The sequence below is a fragment of the Electrona antarctica genome, assembly GCF_951216825.1.
Source record: "Electrona antarctica genome assembly, chromosome: 10".
NCBI classification, from domain to species: Eukaryota; Metazoa; Chordata; class Actinopteri; order Myctophiformes; family Myctophidae; genus Electrona; species Electrona antarctica.
Genome location: NC_136791.1, coordinates 43,482,992 through 43,498,689, shown reverse-complemented (window position 1 = coordinate 43,498,689; position 15,698 = coordinate 43,482,992). Strand labels below are relative to the sequence as shown.

General features: G+C 43.1%; 1 protein-coding gene across 3 annotated transcripts in view; it reads left to right on the top strand.

Annotated features, from left to right (window-relative positions):
• map3k4 (mitogen-activated protein kinase kinase kinase 4) overlaps window positions 1-15,698 on the top strand; it is a 45,845-nt gene that overhangs the window by 27,129 nt on the left and 3,018 nt on the right. For 2 of the 3 annotated variants that reach the window (XM_079512064.1, XM_079512062.1), the window contains exons 12-25: window positions 1,947-2,108; window positions 3,637-3,770; window positions 4,540-4,618; window positions 4,989-5,067; window positions 5,611-5,704; window positions 5,996-6,112; window positions 7,937-8,037; window positions 8,454-8,534; window positions 12,286-12,477; window positions 12,571-12,641; window positions 12,902-13,018; window positions 14,096-14,255; window positions 14,880-15,002; window positions 15,525-15,631. In XM_079512064.1, the coding sequence (XP_079368190.1) occupies window positions 1,947-2,108; window positions 3,637-3,770; window positions 4,540-4,618; window positions 4,989-5,067; window positions 5,611-5,704; window positions 5,996-6,112; window positions 7,937-8,037; window positions 8,454-8,534; window positions 12,286-12,477; window positions 12,571-12,641; window positions 12,902-13,018; window positions 14,096-14,255; window positions 14,880-15,002; window positions 15,525-15,631 (1,617 nt within the window). The remainder of the gene's footprint in view (window positions 1-1,946; window positions 2,109-3,636; window positions 3,771-4,539; window positions 4,619-4,988; window positions 5,068-5,610; window positions 5,705-5,995; window positions 6,113-7,936; window positions 8,038-8,453; window positions 8,535-12,285; window positions 12,478-12,570; window positions 12,642-12,901; window positions 13,019-14,095; window positions 14,256-14,879; window positions 15,003-15,524; window positions 15,632-15,698) is intronic. The other variant, XM_079512063.1, reaches the window with a different exon arrangement.

Below are 15,698 nucleotides of genomic sequence, written 5' to 3'. Positions count from 1 at the left end.
GCCTTCCGTTGCCCCCCAAAACCGGGAGCCATAATCTTCCATTCTTACCTCGCGCTGGTCACGCTAAAGTCTCTCTAGAAGCGTTAATATTCCAAACGAGAGGCAAGCTGAAGTCTGAAATGAAGACGGAACATTGCCCATCTGGTCAAAACCATGGAGAATTCCCTAGATTAGGATTCTTTTTGAGCCACAAACAAGGAAGTGAACAGTAGTGCGCATGCGCAAATCAACAAAAGTGTCCAAGGCACCCCATGGTTTTGATATAAAATTTGCTGTATACACGTCCAAGGCCAAAATTGTGTTAAAGGATTTTAATCAACAAACTATACTATAAACACTAGTCAAACATTGGCCACGAGGCGAGGCATTGTGAGCTTGTAGATCAGCTGTCAGGGTGGTGGGGGTCCCCAGTTAAAATATGATTATTTTGGGGGGTTCACGGCCTGAAAAGGTTGAGAACCACTGTACATCATAGTAGTTTAGTGGCAAGAGAAGCTTTCTGGTAATCGGAAGGTCACGAGTTCACCCACCTAGCCCCCCTCCCGGTATTACGTGTCCCAAGTGTCTCTGAGCAAGACACTTAACCCCCCCCATCAACTGGGTGAAGCAGAAACTGAATTTCCCCAGCGGGGTTAATTCAAAATCATACATACTATTTACTGTTAAAGCTTTGTTTTTCTGAATTTCAAACAACATGAAGTCACGTAGATTTTGAGTTTGTCAAATGTATTATTAATTGGCTATACTGCGATTTAAGGCAACGGTTCATCATCATAATAACAATTAAGCCGAATCAGAACATACAGCTTGTCTTTTATTTATTAATTTATTTGAGAGGCTTGTGTTCCAGCAGACTACTTGTTCACAAGCAAGCTTAGTCATTTCATACATATGCACATTTAACAAAGCGGGATAAATGTGATGAAGAATATCGCATATCTTAACTGCAATTAGGCTTGGAGCTTAATTGTATTAAGATAATTGAAGTAAGGTGATTACATGACTTCTCCTTTTATTCAAAGTATTGTCTTAATTGCATTAAACCCATTCAAACATTGTCATTTTAGGTTTTTGCGTTGGCTATTCAAAAACTAGCAGATATACAAGCGCACAGTGCGTCACTTCATGCCACATTTTTAGCTCAAATCTTTGCTTCTGGGGAGGTTCCTGGAACAACATATTTTGAGATGGGGGTCGGCGGCCAATTACATATATTTTTGACATGAACATTTGAGAACCACTGACATAGAAACATGGGTTTTTCCAGAAAACTGATTTAGACATTTGTAGAATCGTCCTCTGGTCTAAAAGGGTTAATATCACATTCTTTATGTGCACATAGCCTCGGAAACCCAGACGCTTTTATTTCCAGGGAGGAAAAAAAAGTCTGGGTCCGAGTCCACTTCAATTCGGCATAGAGTAGCGCATAGAGTAGCGCAAACCTCTCTGCTGATTTCTGATCGTCTGCACCTTTGTTTAAATTGACACACATGTACACACACACACACACACTCTTCTCTCTCTCTGTCGCTCTAAGTAATTAGTCTCATGTCGCGCAGCTGCGCATAGTTTCTCCCGGCGGATCCTGCCGGGAGCCTGCCTATGCCATAAAAAAGCATAGGTGAGTTCCAGGCTAATGTGCACGTGACCATGACCTATGTGTGGCAGTGAGTGCTGCTATGCCATAGATACACTTCCATACAATGTAAAATGTTCTTCACAGTGGGTGGAAGATATCGGGTTTCACGTGTCTATTGTTCCGTTGAATCCATTCCGCTCAACAGTGATGCTCGTTCCTTAAGGGTAACTGTGGTATAATCGCAATATTATTATTAACAGAAGTTCTCGATTCATAAAGAACAGATCTTCAAGAAAGCCACGCGAGTGCCCGAGTATAAATTGAGCTCACGTCACTCCGTCTTTCTGTCACGTCTCTCCTCCTACAGGGCGAAGCACTGCAGCTCTGCATGAAGATCAACACGGCCATCGACCGGGTGGAGCACATCTTCAAAGAGGAGTTTGAGGTGGAGGTAGACGAGTCCGAGTCGGCCACCCTGCAACAGTACTACAGGGAGGCCATGATACAGGGCTACAACTTTGCCTTTGAGGTGAGAACGGTCAAAGGTGGAGCAAGGAGTCCAAAAGCCCTGACTTGACATTTCGTCATAACGGCGGTGTCACGGGCCAAAAATGGCCGATCTACACGCTCATAATGTGTTACATCCAGGCGCGCTGTGAGCCTGTAGATCGGTCTACTTTCGACACACAACACTGCAGTTGCTTTGAGTGGGACGTAAGCTGGTTTAGCTCTGCTCTGAAACCTCCATATTAACTCACTGTAATAAATACATTATATAATGGATGGATTTTAGCGGGTGTGTATCTTTTCCTCGTGGACCATACATCTCTATGCACATTCCAGCATTATATAAACAACATGATACATTAACGTCCAGGCAAGTTACAACAAAGCAATTCAGAGACGCAAAATAAGCACATCATGAAAGGACATTTAAATGCAATTAAAAGTATGAGGAAGTTAAAAAAGTCAAACTGATCATATTACGGTGCATACAGAGCTGCAGTCTTCTGGGAGTTTGTTCCAGATATGTGGTGCATGTGGTGGAAAAGCTCTGAGCTTGAATTCTGTTTTCTTTGTCATCGCAATGCGTACTAAGGATTTCTATCACTTCAATCAACTACATTGATCATCAGTAATGCACAGTAACACTTTTTGTTTCATACATTTATCACAGATTACATGTCCACTTGCAAATCCAAGAATATAATGTGAATGGCCAAACGAATGCTCGAGTTAATTCATTGTAGAACACTTCCCCTGCGGTTCGCGAGTTGCCCAAGTTATGTTTTCATTGTTTAATCCACGTTTTTTAATCGGTTTTAAGTCATACGGGCAATCCACCGGACAGAATGGGATATGTTTTTAAAGTGGATTTTCATGATAAGCAACTCGGCGGTCGGTGCAGTGGCTGTTCAAAGGTAACTTTAAACATAGGCAGTAGCCTGAATGACGGCTGTAAATGGTCCGCAGTTAACCTATTAATGCAGCAATACCTGTAAGAGAACTTCCTTCCTTGATCAATCGTTAAAGTCTGAGACTAAAATGAAAACATAAAAAAAGATTGTTTAATTTGTGGAATGAAGTTGTTTTGCACAAAGCCTTGGGTTATCATGTTGGAACTGCAGGAAGTTAAAAAAAAAAGGCCTGCTTGCTATAACTATATTGTCTCCACCAGGCCGAAGGCATGGGGAGAGAGTATGTTTTGCACTCCGTCCGTCCGTGTGTGTGTGTGTGTGTCCGTCCGTTCGTCTGTGGACAGCTAATCTCTAAGACGGTACACCTACAGATTTTGTTCAAACATCACGCAAATTGGTACAGTCTCTCTAGAGCCATTCAATGAAACGGGTCTTTCAGATTTTTCAGACTCCATCCTGATTGGCTAAGATTGGCTTCCAAAGTTCGCAGGAGTGCTCCGTTTCAAACAAAATGCCGCAAATCATGAACACATCGTGTGATTTCCGTGAAATTGTGCACGCACATTCCCACTAGGCAGAGGAAGAAATGCCACTTGCAACATTTTCAACTCGACTGTTTTGCCCTTTAACCTACCACAGTACCATAAAGAGGTAGTGCGCCTCATGTCGGGGGAGTTCCGGCAGAGGATCGGTGAGCGCTACATCGCCTTCGCCCGTAAATGGATGACCTATGTCCTGACGAAGTGCGAGAGTGGACGGGGCACGAGACCCAGGTAAGACCATATTACCTCATAGAAGTCAAGAAGAGGTCACGGAAGGCACCGTATTGTGTTTTTATGACCGTCATAGTGATGTCTACCCCCCCAGTTTGAAATGTATTAGGCCAGTGGTTTTCAACCCTTTTCATATCGAGGTCCATTATTTATTTGTAATTTGAGCCACGGAGCACCATTTGATTAGATTTAGCCTCTCACGCCCAAAACTAAAGAATATTTTGTTGCCGTTGGATGAGATTTTGTCCACAATTCCATGTTGTTGGCGAACGTTGATCAAAATAACAATTATTCCACATTCTCAAATTTTGTAGACTTTTTGTAAATTAATGAAGATATGAGCATACCTAACAATGGATGCCCAAAAAATGGGTACATTTTCGTTTTTGTGTATTTGTTTTAATCAAAAGTCCATAAAATCGAATTTTAATTACTTCCTGAAAACGTACTGCGTGATGACGTGTCGAGGCCCACATCGATAAAAGCCAATGAAAACGAAGCTCACCCGTTTGATTCCCCATATCTGCGCGTCCGTCCAACACAGCTGCTACTGATTACAGAAATCCTCAGTTTTTTATTCCCATTCAAGATAACATCCAGAACAGTGTATTACTCTGTTTCAACTTAATCATCACGCTAAAATATGCATCTGAAAACATTATAGGGTAGAAATAAACCACATAGCAGTAAACTGGTACAGCTGGCCGACTAACAAACACACTCCATGGGGATCAGATTTGTGCCACTGCTAACATCTCTTCATTTACAGGTGGGCGACTCAGGGGTTTGATTTCCTTCAAGCCATCGAACCTGGATTCATATCAGCATTGCCTGAGGATGACTTTCTGGTAAACTAGTTTTTTTTTGTCCCCCTCATGATTTGCAACCTCCAAAATGCAACGGTTCACCATTAGAATCTTACAGATGTGTCACATTGTAGGGCATTAAGCAACTAGTCGACTAGTTTACTATTTTTTTTATTTTTTTCCCCGATTTTGTAGGCCTCAAGATCAGGTAGATTATAGTTATAGTCACCATGTACACAGTTTTTCAATGTACAAAAAAAGTAATTTTTTTTAATTTATTTTATTTTTTACATAATAGGTAGTTAAACAACTAGTCGACTAGTAAACTAGGCAACTAGTCAACTAGTAAAAATGACTAGAAGTGAATGCCCTATCACATTGGTTGACGGCGAACGTGTTTTTCTTTCTGCAGAATTTGCAAGCACTGATGAACGAGTGTATAGGACATGTGATCGGCAAGCCTCATAGCCCAGTCACTGGTCTGTACATAGGTAAGATACGCCTTCTCCAGGAGAGCGCTTTGTTGCGTACGTATTACAATTTAGTAAATGAGTTAACCCATTTTGACCTGAGATCAGATTCTAAAAATGTCTTCTGCATCCTGACAGTTTTCTGAAAAACCCATGTTTCTATGTCAGTCGTTCTCAAACATTTTCTTGTGAAGGACTCCCAAAAATATATGAAATTGGCCGCCGACCCCCATCTGAAAATATGTAGTTCCAGGGACCAAGCAAAGATTTGAGTTAAAAACGCTCGCTCTGAAAGAATATATATTCAAAGATTTGCGCCACATTTTCACGATTTTTCTAAAATAGCAGACCTACAAGCTCATAGCGTGCCACTCGGTGGCGCGCTATGAGCTTGTAGATCTGCTATTTTTCAATAGCTAAAGCATATCATAATGCTAACACCAAAAGGGGTTCCCACCCAAAATGGGTTAAGCACGTGTTCAGGTTGCGATATAAACAGATGTTGAGTTTTAGAATGCATTTTCCCTTTTTAGATGTGCTGGTGACACATACATTCTCTTTCAGCCCCCAGGAATAGTCCTCGGCCTGTCAAGGTCCCCCGCTGCCACAGTGACCCTCCAAATCCCAATTTATTTATCCCCAACGCTGAAGGCTTCAGGTAGGAACCACAATGTTTCCGTGTGCATAGTCTTTTTCTTGCATGACTAATTGTCTCCACTTTTAATTAACTATCTATGGCTGGGTGAGCTTGTGTGTTTAATCTGAATTCATAACATTTCTTTCTCTTGCTCTGTGTGTCTTTATGAAATTCTGTGTTTGTGTCAGAATTAATATAATATGTTTTAAGTGCAAGTTCACACACACACACACACACACACACACACACACACTCGCGCGCCAACCCTCATCTCCCCAAGGCAGTTCCTCCAGTTTGTTCTTTTCACCACAGCTCTCGAAGTCTCCCCTGTGACCTTCGGACCCAGCTGTTCCCCAATGGTCCCCGCCCTGTCCCTCAGGGCCCAGGGGAACATGGCCACACCAAAGTACCCGGCAGCAATGATGTCAGGTTAGCTTTAACCCCACCCTGGGTAGCAGCTATTGTCAGCACTGAGCCCCGGCTACGCACATCAAAAGATGCCCCCTCTGTCACTCAATATGAAAGGGCTCAATGAGAAGCTTTGAAATGGTCATTCCTGGACCACATCAGAAATACAGGAAAAGCAGTCCCCCCCCCCTCCTCCCCCCTCACATTTGGTTTGCGAGGTCAATCTAGAAACCCTGGTGTCCCTATTTTGGCAAAATTCTTAAAAAAAAATCTTTAGAGATGTTACAATTTATTTAGTTTAATTTAACGCCAACAGCCCCATCCGGTGTCTGAATTGTGTACTCCAGGACCACCACTAGTTCGTTCTTTATGAGGGACCCTCGTTTCACTCGAAAACCGAGAATCAGGAAGTGAATAATCCCTATGTAACGGGTCCCGCGAATGTTATTTAATTCACCCAGAACATGTTGTAACCGGCAATCATATAGCTTAGAGAAATGAGGCGCAAATCAAGCTTGTTTTGATCCAAAAAGAAGAATCCGAGATATTGCGAATTTGCTATTCTAAAAACTGCGTTCCCATAGACGGCATAAGCCAGCATTTCGTATCGCACTGGAAACCAGAGGGTTACGACTACGAGCGCATAGAGAACACAGTTATGAACCGTAATCAATTTATATTAAAAAAAAAAAACGTATCACCCAGCGCTAAGTAGGCTTAATTCAAGTGTATCCTTGCGAGTCAAAGATAGAATCGGATCAACAGTACCTCATTGTAAGAGTGAGCTATGTATGGTATCCTGCAAAATCAGTTCTGCCTTCATGCTATTGATTCACTGCTATTAGGTTTTGGCTGGACATGTCTGCTTTTGAGATAACACGCTCTCTAAAAATCTAACATCTGTCCGTCAGCTGTGTTTGAATCTTTGCAATGATGCATGCCAATAGGCTCTATGCACAGCATCCATATTGGAATGCAATTGGACCTCTTCCTTCACGGGTCATAATACTAATGAAGGCTCTGTTCCGTTTAGTGCAGCACAGTGGTTCTCAAACCTTTTTAATTTAATGGACCCCCATAACTGAGAGTGTACAAATTGAACCCTTTCACACTCGTAAGGGGCCATTTGGAAGTGGAACCCCCTCAAGGAAACACGAGGGTAACCTTTACCACGCTTTGAGACCTACTGGTGTATCAAAGTGCTTGCAGTGAGCCAACATGCACGATATCAGCACCTTGACTCCAGAATGGCACAGAGCCTTAATTAGTATAATTGGTAAGACCTGTGACGGAAGTAAGGAAAAGGCCCATTTTTCCTCTTCTTTCCAATATGGCTGCTGACCATAAAGCCAATTAGATGGTGATTCTTAGTGTATGGGGACTTTGGAGAATGAACTAATTTCTATCGTCATATCTGAATTATAATTAGTTTGGTTAAATGTGGTTTTGCTGTGACACAACTCTAATTGTGGATTTTTAGTTGCCAATACTAGTACTAGTACTAGCTAGTATCAGCAAATTCCGTCATTTTCAAGCACATCCTGAGAGCCATTCACACGCTGGTATAATCTATTAAATGTTTTCCATCTCAAAGTAACAAATATAGATTTCTTGTAGATTAAAGTATTTTTTATTTATTTAATACATGCATTTCATATACAAACATGAACAAAATATTCTAACTATGAAAATGCTCTTTCCACCAAGCTGAGCATTATAAGCACCAATTCTATGTTAGACCTTTTTAAATCATGTCAGATCAGGGGGTGTAGTACCATCTTATTACAGCAGGGACTATTCAATGGTTGAAGAACATGATGTTAATTGTAACTGTTGTCCTTGCAGGGGGTCCAGCTATCACGAGAACGACCGACTGTCATCGGTTGCAGCGGAGCTGCAGTTCAAATCCCTGAGTCGCCACTCCAGTCCCACAGAGGACAGAGAAGGTTGGTGGGTGGGAGTGGGGTGCAGCAGGGTTCTCCATTGTTTGGTTAACCCATTTTGACCTGAGATCAGATTCTAAAAATGTCTTCTACATCCTGACAGTTTTCTGAAAAAGCTATGTTTCTATGTCGGTCGTTCTTCGATTTTTCAAAAAATAGCAGATCTACAAGCTCGTAGCGCGCCACTCGGTGGCGTGCTACGAGCTTGTAGATCTGCTATTTTTTGATAGCTAAAGCATAACATAATGCTAACACCGAAAGGGGTTCCCGCCCAAAATGGGTTCATCGCGAAAGTAACTCGTAGAATTAGCGCTCAGAAGATAATGTGCATCATTACGTTGCCTCAGGTTCGTACTGGTCATCATTTCGCTATACCGTCATTGTGACGCTTTGGTTGTGTTGCGTTTTTCTCTTTTCAGAGCCATCCTATCCTAAAGTGGATCCCAGCAGTGCTGCCCGCCGAAGCTGGGAACTCCGTACCTTCATCAGCCAATCAAAGGGTAGGAATGTGGACCCGTGGCGTACTGTCTGTCTGTCTGTCACACCACAACATATGCAATTTTGTACGATTCAACATTTGGACCAGGGGTGCCCAACCAGTCCATAATACACTGCTACCGAAAATAGCAGATCTACAACCTTCCTACAAGTGCATTGTGCATTGCATCAGTCAGGTTGTTGGCTTGTACATCTGTTCTGCACGTGAATAAATTAAACATTAGGAGGTACGATTGGTCGAAAACAGCGGAGGTGGTGTTTTCAGCTTGCCGAGATTTCTTTCAAATGGCAGCGCCGAGCCCGACCGAGATCGGATTATTTCCGACATTCCGAGAGAACCGGCCCAGTCAGGCAGACATAAATGTGGACTAACTTTATGACGTATTGACCAATTACCATTTTATGATTAAAGCGAGAGAGAGACAGAGAGAGGTTCTATTTTTTTGTTTTTTTTTGGGCGGGTGGTGTTACAAGCGTGACAGACAGACAGACACACAGACATGATCTGCTGGGTCTCATAGTAAATGCTCACTGCGTTCGCAACTAGGCCCCCCTACGTTTTGTCCCCTGTACACGAATCTCTTTGCCGAATATAGCGGATCTACAAGCTCACAATGTGTCACATTGCGACATGTTGTGTGATTGTAGATTGACTATTTTCTGACGAATGTTCGCCCCGGAATAGGGATGTTGAGGTCCATGTGGAAACCTGTGAAAATCTTTGTGAACATGTGACTTGTATTCGTTGCCCTGGGAAATGACATGAACTACAATAGCCTCATATGGAACCTCTCCCTGTCGCTCCGAGATTAGTTCCCACTCATCCGCGTACAGGCACAGGGCCAAACCGCTGAACATTTAGATTAGTTCCCACTCATCCGCGTACAGGCACAGGGCGAAACCGCTGAACATTTAGATTAGTTCCCACTCATCCGCGTACAGGCACAGGGCGAAACCGCTGAACATTTAGATTAGTTCCCACTCATCCGCGTACAGGCACAGGGCGAAACCGCTGAACATTAGATTAGTTCCCACTCATCCGCGTACAGGCACAGGGCCAAACCGCTGAACATTAGATTAGTTCCCACTCATCCGCGTACAGGCACAGGGCCAAACCGCTGAACATTAGATTAGTTCCCACTCATCCGCGTACAGGCACAGGGCCAAACCGCTGAACATTAGATTAGTTCCCACTCATCCGCGTACAGGCACAGGGCCAAACCGCTGAACATTTAGATTAGTTCCCACTCATCCGCGTACAGGCACAGGGCCAAACCGCTGAACATTAGATTAGTTCCCACTCATCCGCGTACAGGCACAGGGCGAAACCGCTGAACATTAGATTAGTTCCCACTCATCCGCGTACAGGCACAGGGCGAAACCGCTGAACATTTGCCACAATGCACAATTCTTCCCTTTTCCTGCTATCAGATTTTTGAAACAAGCATTTAACCCATTCAGGCCTGACGTCGAAATTAAAAAAAAAAAAGTTTTCTAAATCATGACAATTTTCGGAAAGATTTGAGGCACATTTTAACGATTTTTCAAAAATAGCAGACCTACAAGTTCATAGCGCGCCACTCGGTGGCGCGCTATGAGCTTGTAGATCTGCTATTTTTCAATAGCTAAATTATAACATAATGTTTAAAACGCTAACGTGACATGGATGCGTTCCAGGTCTCAATGGATTAAATCAGTTCCATGTTTTTAAGACCTTCCGGAAGTCTTATATTGGTTTCTGGCAGGCTTACTCTGGAGCTGCTAAAAGAGTTTCACCCTTATTGTCTGCACAACACCAACATTTCAATGTTTATTTATTAAATCGGTCCCATCAGCTGACGCATAGGCATCAATTAATGTTCATGGGGTCCATAAAAATGTCACTACATACAATATAAAAACATCATAGAGTAGTACATAATGTGACATACAAAATAAGTACAAGATTACAAATGTGCAAAGCAGAGAGTTCCAGGCTCGGATCCAGCGATTTCCCAGCTCTGGAGGAAGGGCAAAACAATACATACATTGCCTTAAACCCCTCTAGACCTGTTCTGAGTTTTGACCTATATGCATTATCAGACACGCTAGCAGAGAGGAAACGGAGCCTCGAGTTGAGTGAAGTGACAAATAAACCCTCTTGAATGGAAACGAGGCTTATCGCACGTCTCCTAGCAACAACAGCCTGGTTAAAAACATCTATATGCCATTGTTTCTCAAAGTATTTTTTTTTTAAAAAGGTTATTTATTAGGGCTTAGGTAGCCTCGGAAACCCAGACGTTTTTTTTTTCAGGGAGAAAAGAAAAGTCTGGGTCCGAGTCCACTTCAATTCGGCATAGAGTAGCGCAAACTCTCTGCTGATTTCTGATCGTCTGCACCTTTGTTAAATTGACACGCACACATGTACACACACACACACTCCTCTCTCTCTCTGTCGCTCTAAGTAATTAGTCTCATGTCGCGCAGCTGCGCATAGTTTCTCCCGGCGGATCCTGCTGGGAGCTGCCTATGCCATAACAAGCATAGGTGAGTTCCAGGCTAGGGCTTAGGTTACTTTTAACGCGTTAATTGAGATTAATTAATTACAGAAAAATTAACGCATTTTAATCACCGCGGCACGTTGTCACTGGACGAGTTGCAGACGGACCGACACACCACCCAGTGCACTGCAGTGCAGTGTCGTCGTCAGACAATAACACCACCACGTCAAGCCTCCTGTATCGGCTCGATCCGAAACATGTTGCACGCAGCATCAAGCCTAGCCTGGAAGCTAACGTCAACAGTAGCTCTGGTCCATAGCGTTAGGAGGAGTTCTATGGTGCTTAGATCCTTTCCCCTCACACCCGCCGAAGTGCAGGCTATGCAGCCCCTCGTTTTTAGCACAAAAATATGTTGAAAGCATACTTTCCTCCGTCTAACGCTATATATGGATCAGAGCTAACGTTATTCCAACTTCCAGTTGCAGTTCAAGGACCACGCGCGCCCAGATGACATGGTTTCTAACTAAACGGTTATGGCCAATTAACTAAAACGTAAAATCTGTTATGGCTGTTATGTCTTCTGAAGCAACAGAGAGGTGTTTTCTAATGGTCATGTCACATGTGCTTGCTGCACCAAGCCCCCCCAACCCTGTGGAATGCATTCCCCAAACTCCCAGAGACATGCCCCCACCCTCCAAACCTTCAATATTGTTTTCCCCAGCTATCTCATTCGACTGTTTTAATTGATCTTATTTCTTAGTGGTTTTCCCCTAATAAAGTTTTTTTTTGTTTTTCTCATGTCCCCCTTGTAAAGCATCTTTGGGTACTCAGAAAAGCGCTATACAAGTTATTCAATTTGAGATATTATTATTACTACATAAACAATGTTTTATTGCTTAAACTTATGTATTCACTATTCATTGATTCACTCGTCCAATCCATTTGAAAAAAATACTTCTCAATGTTCTCAGGTTCAAATATTGATATGCGATTAAAATGTGATTAATTGAGATTAATTAATTACAAAGCCTCTGATAAATAAATAAAATTTGAATCGAGTCCCAGCCCTAATATTTATATTAGGGCTGGGACTTTAAGCAAACCTTAATATTTATACTAAGGTTTGCTTAGAGGGCTAAGCAAACCTCTAACACAAATCTTCTCTTCTGGCACAAAACATTTTCAGATGGGGGTCCGCAATGACAAATTAATATCAGTGTACGGGTCTTTGACAACCACTGATCTATAGAGCCTCTTCTCTCCCTCGCCTCAGACACGGCGGCGCGTCAGAGTCCCCTGGAGTCCGTCCGCAGATCCATCCGCAGCTTCGAGGAGAAGCGCTACGCCGTCATGAAGCAGCGCAACATCATCGGCCAGGTGTGCCACACGCCCAAGTCCTACGACAACGTCATGCACGTCGGCCTCCGGAAGGTCACCTTCAAGTGGCAGAGGGGCAACAAGATAGGTACGGTCAACTCCAAACCCCCTCCGATGGAATCTGTTCTTATTGTCCATCATGATGGTACAATCTATTAACGTGTTCTCTTCATGGAAACAGGCGAGGGCCAGTATGGGAAGGTCTACACCTGTGTCAACGTCGACTCTGGAGAGCTGATGGCCATGAAAGAGGTACGGACACTTGTAGCCCGCCAGTGTAGTGCCTGACCCAGGCCACATAGACGGTGTCTGTTGCGGATCCCGATTTTGGAGAGAATATTTAATTTATAATCAAACTGAACACAAATAATTTGAATGAAGTGTGTACTAGTCTATATAACAAATGTTGAGCTCTAATTTAGAGATGTGAAAAGAACAGCAGATGCCATTTCTGTATTTAGTTTTTCTTTCATAAATAAAATACATAACTTGTCTTGCGGCTTCCCTAACAGATCCGATTCCAGCCCAACGACCACAAAACAATCAAGGAGACCGCAGATGAACTGAAGATATTTGAAGGAATCAAACACCCAAACCTGGTCCGATACTTTGGCGTTGAGCTCCATCGGGTACGAGCAGCACATTTCCCGTCAGATCAAGTATAATAGCTAGCTTGTAGATCGGCTATTTTTTGGGTATTATTTTATGATTGGAGCATTTGAAGTGGTCAAACTAGCGGTATGTTTTGAAGCATCTTTCATAAAATTGTCTCAGATACTTCATATAAAAGCAATGGTTAAAGCCTCAGATCTGTGACTTATTCACCTGGTTGACGGCAGGAACAATATTACTAAATCATAATAATAATAATCATATGTTACATCGTGTAATGGTAATTGTTTAGGAATCGACACTAGTGTGGGTGGGGGGCTCCTTTTTACACTGTGTTCACAAACACCAGCTTCGAATGCCACCAATGAACCCATAATCACCAGTAGGTTACTCATCAAGACCATGCAATGGAGAAAGTCGGCTCTACTGGAGCCTACTGGCTGCGATTAAGAAACATGGAAGTGAAATTACTGCCGCCGAAGCAAAAAGATGGTGAAACTGACTTACGTGGCCGGTTAAGACTCAGGTTAAGGTACTTAGGTGGCCGGTTAATACTGAGGTTAGGGTTCAATTTAGGGTTGGGGACTGGGGTTAGTAATAGTCAAGGACTGTCTAAAGAGGACGAGACGCGAAGACCGTACGGGCGACGCCATGTTGCTCCATGGAAGGAAAGAAACATGGCAGTTGGGACCAGGAAGTTGTACATGCCCAAATTTGTGCATGTACAACTTCCTGGTCTCAACTGCGCATGTTTCTTTCCTTCCATGGAGCAACATGGCGTCGCCTGTACGGTCTTCGCGTCTCGTCCTCTTTAGACAGTCCTTGGTAATAGTCGGACAGCGTGACCAACGCCAAGTCAGACAATGGCTGACAAGTAACAACAACAACGTCTCCGCTCCAGTAGAGCCTACTGGCTCCATTATATGCTCTTGATAAGGGTTGATAACACTCGAATCCGCTATCACAAATCGCACATTAGGACTTGGTCATGCAAAACATTTTTTTTTTCAGTCGCGAGATTTCATTTAGCTTTAATCCATGAGTGGTTTCTGACAGTACGTTCTTTGTCTCCGGGCGCTGCCCCACCCACACAGGAGGAGATGTACATCTTCATGGAGTACTGTGACGAGGGCACCCTGGAGGAGGTGTCCCGCCTGGGCCTGCAGGAGCACGTCATCCGGCTGTACAGCAAACAGACCACCACCGCCATCAGCGTCCTCCATGAGCACGGCATCGTGCACCGCGATATCAAGGGTCCGTAGTTCTCCGTACCCCACACTCTCTCTCTCTCTCTCTCTCTCTTCACTCTCTCCTCCTCATTCGTCAATTAGTGGTGTGCATGGCTACAACTACAAGTGGTCCGTGGGAAAATGTTTTAAAATTGTTTAATATATAAACACATTGTACCTTTTGTTGAATGTATCAAATCTATTTGATAATCGCAGTCAGTCCACCAGCGTTCCCGTTGACAGTCACTGTCACACAAGTCTGTTTGAAGTGAATGTAACTTCTACTGCAAAGTGTTATTTATGGGATATTTAATATTAAATAATATTGCGATTATACCACAGTTACCCTTAACCCATTTTGGGCGGGAACCCCTTTTGGTGTTTATGTTATGCTTTAGCTATTGAAAAATAGCTGATCTACAAGCTCATAGCGTGCCACCGAGTGGCACGCTACGAGCTTGTAGGTCTGCTATTTTTGAAAAATCGAAGAACGACTGACATAGAAACATAGCTTTTTCAGAAAACTGTCAGGTAGCGTATAATCCTCAACGTACATTCAATTTGACAATGCCAACCTCTCCGGTGTGAAGTGTTTTTCAGGACTTTGATGAAATAACTCAATTGAAAATAATGTTTGCATGTCCAACAGGAGCCAACATCTTTCTGACGTCGTCAGGTCTGATCAAATTGGGAGACTTTGGCTGCTCAGTTAAGCTGAAGAACAATTCCCATACCATGCCTGGGGAGGTCAACAGTACCCTGGGAACGGCAGGTAAAGAACATCTCCTGTGTTTCACATACCACTACCCACCACTAGGGGTCACTGTGGCTTGAGAATGACTCTGAATATTACATTTATGTGGAATGTGGCCTTCAGGGGTTTGGGGGGAAATGCTTGAAGGCTACTGCTAACACCAAAGACAAAGTATTAAAGTAAATACTCAAGTATTCAGTAGTACTAACTTTAAAGTACATTTTCCGAAACTTTCACTAATAGTGCTACTTGAAATAGGGCTTACGTGGTGGTTAACTCATAACATATTTTTGTAGATTTGGGTCTCAAGACTCCCTTCCTAGAAATGTTGTAGGAGTCAAAAGTACAGTATTTCATGTCATCGGCAAAAACGGCAAATACTAATGCCAAGTAAATGTACTTAGCTTAATGTCCTCATTGTCACCTTTAGCTTTTAACCACTTTAACCATTATTTTAAACTTTAGCTGTTTTTGAAAAATCGTGGAAAACGTGTGCAAATCTTTGACATTGACATGATGTTTCAACGTTGTCCTGCTCAGCATTCATGGCACCTGAAGTCATCACCAGAGCTAAGGGCGAAGGCCACGGCCGGGCCGCAGACATCTGGAGCCTGGGATGTGTCCTGATCGAGATGGTGACTGGAAAGGTGAGGGAACTACCCAGCTTCACTGCATAGAAAACTCACTGCACCTATCCATTAGTTTTGGAGGGAT